At 46.7% G+C, this 12,500-nt stretch overlaps 1 protein-coding gene across 1 annotated transcript in view; it reads left to right on the top strand.

Annotated features, from left to right (window-relative positions):
- spock1 (SPARC (osteonectin), cwcv and kazal like domains proteoglycan 1) overlaps positions 1 to 12,500 on the top strand; it is a gene marked incomplete in the record, with an annotated part of 207,378 nt that overhangs the window by 146,608 nt on the left and 48,270 nt on the right. The window contains 1 exon segment of the mRNA XM_062524751.1: positions 4,585 to 4,723. Within this exon segment, the coding sequence (XP_062380735.1) occupies positions 4,585 to 4,723 (139 nt within the window).

Genomic DNA, 12,500 nt, shown 5'->3' with positions numbered 1-12,500 from the left:
ATCCGCCACTTCTTACCCGACGCAGCCCGTCCTCTCTCTGGGAGGCCACGCTAATGGTGCTGGATGTGGGTGAGAAACATACCGTTCAGTCTATCTATACACACACAAATTCACGCACACACATACTGTACACACATACACAAGTGTGCGCGGGCGCACACATACACACACATACACACACAAATGCACACACACACGTGTGCAAAGAAGCACACACACACATACACGCATGAACACACACACACACACATAAATACATACATACAGTACATACTGTACATACACACACAAACACACTCACATACACACACACTATACCACCATTATGTTCTGTTTCATGATCTTGATGATATTCCAATAGTGTAGGGTCAAGTGTTTTCGCAGTGCGCTTTTGATAAACGACAGATGGCTTCAGAGAGAAAGGCCGTATTAATGGCTCATTCTATCTGCCTGTGTGGACGCCGCTTGTCCTCCGAGCCCCTCGTTCAAGGACGTGTGTGTGTGTGTGTGTCTCAGCAAAGTCCGAGTCAGTCAGCCCTAAGCGCTCTCCGCTCACCTCCGCTCAGCGGATCAGGTTCACTGGCTCAGGCTCAAGTGAGCGTAGCCCTGGCGCCGCCGCCGATGTCCTCGCCGATGTAAACATCACTGGCCGCGGTTCACGCCTGAGTGTGTGTGTGTGTGTGTGTGTGTGTGTGTGTGTGTGTGTGAGAGAGTGTGTGAGAGTGTGTGTTTGTGTGTTTGTCCTCTCCCGTTAGGGGAACAAAGGGAGGGAGACAGTTACCTGAATGAACCTTCTGCAGTCAGGGTTTAGCCACACACACACAGACACACACACACAGACACACAGACACACAAAATCAGCTTAGATTGTGAGACGGGGACAGAAAACAGGATTGCAATGTGAGAATGGGGTGGATAGCGTGACATTGGGAGACAGACAGAAGAATAGACAGAGAGAGAGAGCAGGAGAGAGGGAGAGGGAGAGAGGCTGGGAGGAGAGAGAAGTGAAAACAAACAAGATCACCGCAGGTAGAGGTATCAGAAGAGAAGTCAATGAAATTATCAAATACTCTCCCAAATCACCCCTCCTGCATTGTCTTCTAAGATTTACTGGCCCTTTCAGATGTTGCTTTCATACACAGTCTTTCTCTCTCTCTGTCTCTCTCTCTCTTTCTCTCTCGTTTCTTTCATCGTTTTTTCAGCAATTGACTTTCTCTTTCTCATGTGGCTATTAACCTGTGATTTTCACTCCCTGGCTCTCTCGCTTTTTCTTCTCCTCTCTATTCCTCCCTTTCTTAAACCACTCTCTCTATCTCTTTCTCTTTAATCTTCACCTCTTTAGTTATCCCTTTCTCCTCCACTATTCCACTCTCACTCTCACTCTAACTCTTACTCCGTTTTCTCTTCCAGTGGTTTTACCCTCTGGGTCGCTCTGACTTACTCATACTTTTTTCTTCCATTCTCTCTATCTATCTCTCCCTTTCTCTCTCTCTCTCTCTTGCAATCTCTCTCTCACACACACACACACACACACACACACACACACACACACACACACACACACACACACACACACACACACACACACACACACAATCTCTCTGTCTGTGGCCACTTCAATCTTTTTCCTCTTTTCTCTCAACCTGTGATTTGCTTTGACCCTCTTTTTTACTCTTATCTCTCTACCTCCCTTCCTCCCTCTCTCTCTCCCTCCCTCCCCTTCCCTCTCTCCACCTCCATCTCCTCTTCCTCCTCCTCCTCCTCCTCCTCCCCCTCTCCTCCGGTCTGTCTGCGGTGTGTCCCCGGTGTGCTGTGGTCAGTCAGTCGGAATGGCTGCGGCGTGCCGCCCGCTGGGTGTGTGTGAGTGTCCCTCTCTGGAGAGGCCGGTGGCTAGCCGGCAGCTTTAATGCACTCTTGAGCGCACGCCTGTGCCGCTGTGCCCACTGTCACTGATTCTACACACACACACACACACACACACACACACACACACACACACACACACTCTCTCACACACACACTCTCACACACTCACAGACACACATGCACGCCTCAACACACACGCAGGACACACACATCACTGGTGTAAGACACACACACACACACACACACACATGCACGCCTCAACACACACGCAGGAAACACACATATCACTGGTGTAACACACACACGCACACACATAACACACTTCACTGGTGCTGACAGTCTGTCCACACATACACCTCCTCAAGCATACAGTGTGTATTTTCACTATGACACTGACATCATCTGTCAGCACATGTAAAGCCGACATATCTCACTTACAGCTTGCACCTACCTTACACCACACAAAACACACACATACACATACACACACACACACACACACACACACACATACACACTGTAAGTACATTTAGTAGTATATCAAGCTCATTGGACCATTCATATAAAAGTACAGCCCAGTAATTTCATTTTGAATTTTTAATAGCAGCAAAAACAAACTCAAAAAAGTTGTGACATGCATGTTTACCACTGTGTTGCTTACAGTAGCTTCTTCCTTTTGAGAGTGAAATGCGGTCCCATTCCTGCCTGAAATAGTATTTCAGCTGCTCAATGGTCTGGGGTCATCTTACAGTAATCATGTTTTTCATTCCATTATACACCCAATTTGACAGTTCTGGACTGTAGACAGGCCATTTTAGCACTTGGACTCTTCCTCTAGTCTAAGGACAAATACTGTTTATCATTCAGAATTGATTGTGCCTTGCCAGATGTGCAAAATATATACTATATGTGCACTATAACAAGTTGGATACATTAAATGGTTGAATAGTCTCTCTCCTCTTTACCTCTCTAAGCTATGTCAGGCAGTTTCTAAGCTAAACCATTTTCGTCACATACACCAAACACCATCTCACCATCCTGCTGTCTGTGCCTTGAACACTGTAAAATGCTGTTTCTGTGGGCAGCCCAGGCTCCAAAATCGGCAACAAAAACAACCTGGTCTAGTCCCGGACCATAAAGCTTACTGTAACAGTGCTCCAGCCAATCACTGATGAGATTCACGTTTAGGATAGTTTCAATTGCATGGGAGGAAGGGGAGGAGTAGCCAACTAGCGCTCTGTTTTGTTCAGGTCCAAAAGACCAGACGGCCATCTCATATTTTTATTGGCCCTGTCCCTTGGTTTAAAGATTTCTCTGAATAAAGCAATGATAGTATAGATGGTGAAATTCTCCAATCCTTTGCAATTTCATGTTACGAAGCATTATTTTTATATTGTTTCATCATTTGCCCACACAGGTTTACAGAGTGATGAATGCCTCCATATCTTTGCTTCCAAGAGACTCAAGTCTTTTTTGATCTCCATTCATCGTTCCATTTCTTTTCATTATTTGTGAAATGTTCCTCCTTTTGCTGTCATTATTACCCAACGTTTTTGAGACGTGTGACTGGCATCAAATTCCAAATGTGCTTATAAATTTCCATGAAATAGTCAAATATCTCTCCTACAACAGCTGATATGTTGTCTTTGAACTATTCTCAATTACATATAGGGATGACATGCTTTGTAAATCATAGCTTTCACTTTTTATTTGCATTTTACAAAGCATTTTACCAACTTTTTCATAAATTTGGGTTGTGCATTCTGAACACCACAACTACCCTGACCCTGACACACACTCACATAGAGAGAGAGAAAGAGAGAGAGAGAGAGAGAGAGAAAGAGAGAGAGAGAGATGGTGATACATACAGTATACTCATACTTGAATTCTCACCTTCATTGACATCCATTCACAGCTACCCATATGTGGTGACACTGATCATGCAAAAAAAAGCCCAGTGTATGAGAGCTGCTCATTCAACTCCTGCAGGGCAGCTCTTCAGCTCTCGCTCTCCCTCTCTGTCTCTTTCTTTCTCTCTCTCTCTCTCTCTCTCTCTCTCTCTCTCCCTCTCCCTCTCTCTCTCTCTCGCTCTCTCTCTCTCTCTCTCTGGGCTTTTTTGAGCTCCGGCCTCATCTCTGAGGCTGCGGTTGGCATGTCTAATTTATTATTATAGCGTTTGTGTCACGCCTCTTGAGTTTCGCAATTAGACGCCGCCGAGCTTGTCTGGGAACTGTGCGATTTCACACTCTGCGCTCTATGACCACTTTGGCAGAAATGTTGAATTATGATTTATCAGTGTTTTGGAGCGGGGATCTCGCCGCTGTTTTGCTCTTTTAAAGGTGGTTTATTTGCTCTCATCATGTCACCATTACCAGAGGGGGAGAAGGTTTTTTTTCCCAACCAAGGTTTACAGTTTCTCCCCTGCCAAGTGAAATCTGGCCCTCTATATTTCACATTCTTTATTTGATTTTGTGTGTGTGTGTGTGTGTGTGTGTGTGTGTGTGTGTGTGTGTGTGGTGTGTGTATGGTGCGTGTGTGTGTGTACGTGTGTGGGGAGTGAGGTACATTTATGTGTTGAATCCCTGTGACCTGAGATTCTTGTTGTGTTACCCTGCTGTCCTGTAGACACATGCTCACATGATGTAACTCACTGCACAGTGTCAGTAGTGCTCCCTCAGCTGCCATAACATAACACGGCATCCTTTGTCCCTTTCCCAGCAGTGTGAAGGCCAAAAGAGGAAGCGTGACCCATAAGCAGCACAAGCTGGCCGAGGTGAATCATGGGAAATGTAGGCCCTGCCCTGCCCTCCAAGCTAACCCAGTGTGTGGCTCAGATGGACACACCTACACATCCAAGGTATTGTAACACTTGTACAGGATGTAGATGGCAACCAAATTGCATATGTCGTACATGAACACACACACACACACAAACACACATCCGACGCACGCACGCATGCACACACACACAGACACACAGACACACACACACACACACACACGCACACACTCTCTCTTTCTCTCTCTCTCTCTCTCTCACACACAGACACACACACAAATCACACAGAAAAAATCCCATATTAAATATATACTCAGATGCACTCAGATACTAATTCCCAGGGTTTGCCATTTTGTATTCTTGTCTTCCCACTCTCTGTCTGGAGCGGCTTATTTGTTACATCACTGAAATCTCTGTTGAATCAGATTATTGCTGCTTTTGTTGTCATTTCATTAACATTCAGTACCACCTTTATGTGTTGAAAGGCTATTAAAGATCCGTTTAATACACCATGCAGTCTGCGAGCTGAAATTTGAATACATTTTCTTGTCAGACTGCCAAACCCCAGACAAAATTGAAGACGCACTGACCTGTACACACTTGCTAACAAAACCCAGGCAGGTCCCATGGATTTTCATTACAAGTTCAGATCCACTTAATATGTGTCATAAGGTTTTGTATTGCTAAAGTTATTGTGCAGTATGCTATTGAGAACTGCTCTACTATGCTGTCAGTCCACTTAGATAGCTATTACGGAAAGAAAGTTTGAAAGAAGAGAAGAATAAGAAACTCTCCAACTCAGCAGTCAGGAATCCATATTGCCGTATGAAGAGGACCGCTCTGCTTGCACATCGATTCATATGCGCGGCACACCGTTCGGCGTACACGGAAGTCCATACGGTTTACATGACTTTGAGAACAATTTGAATAGTTTTTCTTGACTTAAGCCCTCCTAAAGAGAGTGTGAGGGGCCCTCCCCCGCTGCTCTTTGGCGTAGGTGGCTGAGTGCATGCAAAATGTGCTGAGCAGAAATATGGCTCGGAGAGCGACAGAGATAAACGAGAGGAAGAGAGAGGGAGAAAGAGGGGAAGAGAGGAAGAGAGAGAGAGGGAGAGGGAGAGAGAAAGGGTAAATCTACCTGCTGAACTCCTGAGTCCTCTCGAGTGGAACCGCCATTTCCAATAAGAGCCGGTGGACTAATTCCCTCTAAATCACTGCAGACGCCACACTAGCTCAGCTCCTCTGGGGCCCTGCTGGGACAACTCTACTCCTCTTTTCCTCTTCCTCTCCTCTCCATTCCCTCTCTCCCCCTCTCCCCTCTCTCTCCCCTCCATTCCCTCTATCCGCCTCTCCTCTCTTTCTCTCCTCTCCATTTCCCGTCTCCCTCTATTCTCTTTCTTTCCTCTCCATTCACCCTCTCCCGCTCTCTTTCTCTCCTCTCCATTCCCTCTCTCCCTCTATCCTCTCTTTCTTTCCTCCATTCCTCCTCTCCCCCTCTCCTCTCTTTCCCTCCTGTTCATTGACCTACTGCCCACTCCTCTTTCTCCTTTCCATCTCTTCCTCTCTATTTTCCTTCTCTTCCTCTTTCTCTCCTCTCTATTCCTCCTCTACCCTCTCCTCTCTTTCTCTCCTCTCTATTCCCCCTCTCCCCCTCTCCTCTTTTTCTCTCCTCTCTATTCCCCCTCTCCTCTCCTCTCCTCTGTACTGTTCGGTGGGCAGGGCTGGGCTTGCTCAGTGCTGGATCGTTTTGCGTGGAGGACTGCGCGTTAACTGACCCCGAGTGTCCGCCGTGATGGATGGTCCGGCGGATGAACTGTGTCCGCTGTTACTCTGCTATTCTGCCTCCTCACCTCTCCCGCTGCTCTCTCTTTTTCTCTCTCTCCCTCTTTCTCTCTCTTTCTCTTCTTCTATCACTCCCTCCTTCACCTCCTCTCTGTTCCGGCGCTCTCTGGTACCCCCAATTATCCCCTCGTCCTACTCACCACATCAGCTGCCTGCCCTCTGATAAGAGGCCGTAGAGACTAAGCTGTTCTATAACAGCAGTGATACACACACACACACACACACACACACACACACACGCACGCACACAGGCACACATACACATTCCATAATGGCTTGTAAACACACACACTTTATATAATGGCCTATAAGCACATAAAGACACACACCTCCACAGGCAAACACACACACACACCTGCACACACACACACACACCCACACCTATAGTTATTGATAGCACGTCTGGAGGCCCTCACCCCTAATCTAATCCGTGCTCGCTGCTCCTCTCTCTCCCACACTGGGGGTGTATGGCCGTGTCACTCTCTCCTCTTGTCTCCAGAAATCAATAATCAGCCCATCATCCCACCATTCCCCTCCATCTCTCACCCCTCTAGCTATCTCTCATCTCTCTATCTTTCACCCCCCCCCCTCCACTCCTCCTCTCCTCTCCTCTCTTCTCTTCCCTCTCTGCTCTCAGTCTGCCCCCCACCCACACACACACATCTCCTCGGTGTCTGAATCGTGACCCAGTCCTTATAACGGCAGTCATTGTCTCAATAGGAGAGAGGTGGTTATGGAGGAGGTGATGGTGGTGGTGGAGGTGGAGGAGCTATAATGGCTCCATGGATGGCTCTCTCTCTCTCTCTCTGTGTGTGTGTGTGTGTGTGTGTGTGTGTGTGTGTGCTCTATTGTCACCTTGCGTCTGCACTCGGCTATTAATTGTGGCCTGGAGAAAACTAGCGGCGGGGTCTTCCCGAGCCGATCGATCGCCTTCCTTAATTCAGTTAATGAAGAGCCGCGCTGTAACGGGCGGCCGGCCCCCCCACTCTCAACGGCACTATAGGGGAAGTCAACAGCCCCAAGTAAAGAGTTATCGGGTTTTAGATTGCAAAGTGCCGGAGAGAGAGAGCGAGAGAGAGAGAGAGAGAGAGAGAGAGAGAGAGAGAGAGAGAGAGATGAGAAGAGTGGAGTGTGGGAGTGTTCAAGGCCTCTGTGTGTTTGCGTGAGCGTAATTGCCGCAATTATACCACCTCCTACGTTGTCAGCGAGCTGAAGAAGGTGTGCGTGCCCCAGGGCTCCTCTGCCAGGGCGGAATTTCTTATCCAGGCCGGCGTTCATTAAGCGTATTTAGAAGCCGCCCCAAATATTTTCATCGGGTTGATGCCTTGCCGCCGAATAATGTCGGCATTCGAAATGAGCCGACCCACCAGGAACTCATCACAAGTCAAGGAAGCACAATTTACGGGCCAATTTGTGATAAACTGTCAATGTGAAATGAATTATATACGGTTTGGGGGTTACAGAGCAAGTCTTGGTGTGGAAGCACAGCAGCAGACTGATTTGAACTACTTGTGGCTAATTGTTTTTTCCCCCCCTCTTCTCTCTCTGTGAGTGTGTGATCACTGGCCTGTGAAAAGTTGCTATTTGTAACCCTTCAGCTTAATTGCTTGCCCAAACAGAGCTGCCTTTTTGTTTTGCAAATGTATCCCCAAACAGCAGCGAAAAGGCACAAACTTCCCGCACATAACCGAGTCTGCGGCGTATCTGAGTGTGCAGTGGGAGCGTTGTTTACAGCGCTAACCAGTCCAGTCCTTATGGATTTGGGTCTGGATCTGTCCATCTGATCGCCTCACTCTATGTGATGCAAACAATGGAAGTCAAATGGAGATATAGCTATGTGTTCCCTAGTGTGGCTAATTCCCATCTCTAGTCATTTCTTTTTTAAGAAAACATTTTGGTGCTCTAATGCCTTTAATCTGATGGGCTAGTGAGAGGAGGCGAGTGGGAGAGAGAGACGGGGTGGAATCGGGAAATGACCCGGGCTGGACGCCAACTCAGGATCCCCGTAGTGGGCACTTGGACCTGAACGTAATACGGACCGCATCCGGACCGCATCCGCCACAGCCACGTCCGCCACAGCCCCACTATTCCTGAGTGGCTAGCATCATCTGAGAGAGAGAACACTAATGCTTATCCATGCCCATCCTTGTAAGAAGCTTTTGAATTGAAACAAACAGCCCCTGTGATTTTTATGGAGTAAGAGCCACACAGGAGATCTGTCTCTATGATTCTGGACTTGTGACCCGTGGGATGGCAATGGTTGGTCCAAACAGATGGCATTTTAGCTGTCTAATGAAAATAGCCCTTACGCATTAAGACTCAAGCCAATTGCGCATCCCTGAATTGCCAAGTGGAATAGCCAGCATGACTGCATTATGGCAGGATGGGAGAAAAAAAAAGTCTGCATGATTATCACTGCCAGCTCCTCTGACTTAATGGAATGATACGGGCTTCAAAGAGGGATGCTTGAGTGACAACAAGGACAGTTAAATACCTGCTAGTAAAAGTCTCGGCTCCGCGGGCATGATACACTTCTGCCATCTGCCCATTGCGCAGGCTGCCTTGTGACTCAGCCTCGTTTAAGAACACAACGCATGGGAGACAAATAACAACAGATCGTCCGCTCACCCTGCTGGCCAATTTGTATTCATGCCGCAAAGTTTCAAAACAGTGACTGTAGCCTTCTGTTGGGGAGAGTTAGATAACCATGCACAGAAGGGCGCGGAGAAAGTAAAGTTGTGTGATGAATCGAAGCATAAACAATCAAGATAAAGTGCCTATCTGGCCAACACAAATTACAGTCTCACTTTACACCATAGCTACCTTCCTACAACGTTGCTACACTGTTAGTTACACTGTAATGAAATGACTAATATGGACAAGCCGATGGGGCATTTGTACTCGACTGTGAAAACGCTCCATGGTGAATATTCTGGGGCTGCAGAACTAGTAGCTTGTATCTGAAGTGCGCTGGTCCTTGATCTCTGTACTGTGGCAAGAGAATTGAGGTGGGGTTTCGTCCATCTCTTGACCTAGCATCTCACAAAAGGAGAGAAACAGGCAAGATCAGCTGAAGCATACTTAAAAGTTTTTTTATATATATAACTGCACCACTGGAGCATCTTTAAATAATGAATGGCACAGTGTCTTAAACCAGGGCATTACTGAAATAAACTAGTCATTTGAGCTAGTAAAATGGTGGGCCAAAGATTTATCCTATAGGCTCTTCGCAAAGGTTGCAAATAGAAATAATACATGTAAACAATTCTCATATGATTCAAAATCAGCATGCATATTTTATAAATAATTAAACCCACTAGTTAATGAATGATCAACAACGTCTGATGAAAAAGACTGTTGATACATAATGCATAGAAGATGTAGGCGTTCCCCATATGACGAATACATACAGTATAAGATGTACAGTTTGCATCATCCATATCATAAATACCCACAGTATATTGTCTACTTGTCTTAATTTATGCTATAGGTCATCGCAATGAGCTATATGCAATTGCTTATTATTCAAAGTGAGACATTAAATTGTGAGAAACTCTGAGAATCCATTTATATAACCATAAAAAAATCATAAAGCATCATTCTCTTTTAATTAGCATGGCAGCATCTAATACCATGAACCATGGAACCTTGTTCTCATGGGAAACTGGTAGGTATATGCAGTAAGCTCCCTTCCAGCAGGATTTCCTGTGACATTTCTTTAAACAACGCTAATCCGCAAGTTAATTACATGTATTTGCCAATACAGAGAATACATTAACAAGCAATATACAAGCTTCTGTTCCACTGAAGCAAAGCCGCCAAATTGTCAGATGTACACCAGAGATGCTCTTTGGCAGAGTAAGAAAAAAGGAAATGCAATATTTCATCTCAGTACATTTTTGCAAAAAAAAAAACTTGTCTTAATATCAAAGATGCCATAAATCCTCTCCTCTGAGGTGCCAAGCAAAAAATATAGCAGATCTCAATCTCTGCATTGAATTACTGGCTTGTTGTTATCGCTGGTGTTTTGGTTCACTGGGTACACTGAGCTTGACATGGTGTTCACTGTGTCGTTCAGCCTCTAAATGAGCTGCTGTTTGTCCTGCTGCTCCCCCGTCCAGAAGATGCAGGACTCCATGCACCCACTGTGTGAGGGGGTCAAACCCCTAGCACTGGCTACTTTAAAGGGCCTTTGGAGCACGGGGCGCACACACTCACACCAAGACCAGACCGGGCACCGACGGGCATCATTTTTTCCACCACAGCTGAAACAAACACTCAGAAGTCTTTTGAAGAGCTCAAAGAGCTGTGGCGTTCACACAGAGGCCCGGGTCCTCCTCTCCGTGGAGATGCCTGGAGCGCGCTTCTTTTTAGCCGCCCCGATGTGAAGCCTGTTGCCCCATGGCCTCCAGCGCCAAAACACCGAGTCGAAAAACGATAGCTGAGCCGGGGAGCGAACAGATAACAAGTGACTGATAACAACCAGGAACCTGGAACCCTTGAAGCTCCCTTAGCCCAGTCATTTCCTCCTCTAGTCCTGGCCATTCTGAAGCCCGTCTGGAGGACGCTGGAATGGGATTCTGATTGGTTTCGTGCTCGTGTGAAAAGCTTTTTAATTGGCTTGCTGTGTCCGCTCACAGATGAAGGAGTGTCCAAGAGGGGCCACAGCCCATTTGAGATGGCAGTATGTGCCACGCACCTCGATAGATACGTAACGACTTCAGTGAGTCACCAACGACAATAGTAGTAACAGCAGAGTAGCTCAAGTCTACTGCATTTATTGAAGAGAAGTAGATTGGACCGGCCAAATGATCCATAATGTATGAATAGACCTGCATAATGCTATGGACCATTATCATTACTGTAAGTGAGGAGATGGATCTGCAATATGCGAGTCAAACATTATGGACATAATGGAAACAGCACCAAGGGCTGGTGAATACATTCAGAAGGCACTAGGAGCCAACGGAATAGCTAGTGTGTGTACAGTATTTGAAGTTTTTCAAATACATTACCAGTATTCACATGTATTAAGCAGCTCAGCAGATTAATACATTGTTGTGAGTGAATATAAAAGACATGCAAATGCTGCCAACACAGCAGCTATAAGCTAGTGTTATGAAATGCATTCAAAAATGGTGGGGGGCTGTTTGGGATATCAGAAGTCTTATTATTTATATCATGAAGAATGTGGCCATTGTGGATACAGCAGGACGTTAGGTCCCAATGTAATTTGCAACAGCATCCACATGTCCTCATGTTTAATTCCTTAGTGTGGACGCACTCAGCTCCACGCTTTGCCTGAAGAAACACAAGCGTCGGAGAGCTGAGAAAGAACAAGGTCCCAGAAGACTACCGCACACACGCACGCACACACACACACACACACACACACGCACACGCACACGCACACGCACACACACATACGCACACACACGCACACGCACACGCACACGCACACGCACACGCACACGCACACACACACACACACGCACACACACACACACACATACACATACGCACACTCACACTCACACTCACACTCACACTCACACTCACACACACACACACACACACACCAACTGACTGAAACACTCGCCTGACAGTGGCGCTTGAAATCTTATTATTGGGAGCAGAGGGAGCGGGTGCAGGGTAATCCCCCCTGTTAGAGCCCCAGATGGTCTCAGCTCGGCGTTCTCAACCGCTTCACTTGTTTTCACCACAGCCATCCCTCTCTCTCTCTCTTTCTGTCTCTCTCTCTCTCTGTCTCTCTTAACCCCGTCGCCTCGCCTCATTGGGTCAGAATTAGGGAAAAGTTCTCTCCATTTCGCTCTCTCTTTTTCTCTCTCTATCTCGCGCATCACTCCCTGACAGCTTCTGTCTGCCTCGCGTTCCACTATCCCTCTCTCTCTCTCTCTTTTTATCTCTCCCTCCCTCTCCCCCTCTCTCTCTCTCTCCTCCTGTGTTGGGTCGCTGTTCCCTCTCTCCCTTAATGAAACAGAGTCTCTACCCT

The sequence above is a fragment of the Sardina pilchardus genome, chromosome 21 (assembly GCF_963854185.1).
Source record: "Sardina pilchardus chromosome 21, fSarPil1.1, whole genome shotgun sequence".
In the NCBI taxonomy this organism is placed as follows: Eukaryota; Metazoa; Chordata; class Actinopteri; order Clupeiformes; family Clupeidae; genus Sardina; species Sardina pilchardus.
The sequence above is the reverse complement of the archived record's forward strand: the minus strand, read 5'-3'. Positions and strand labels throughout refer to the sequence as shown.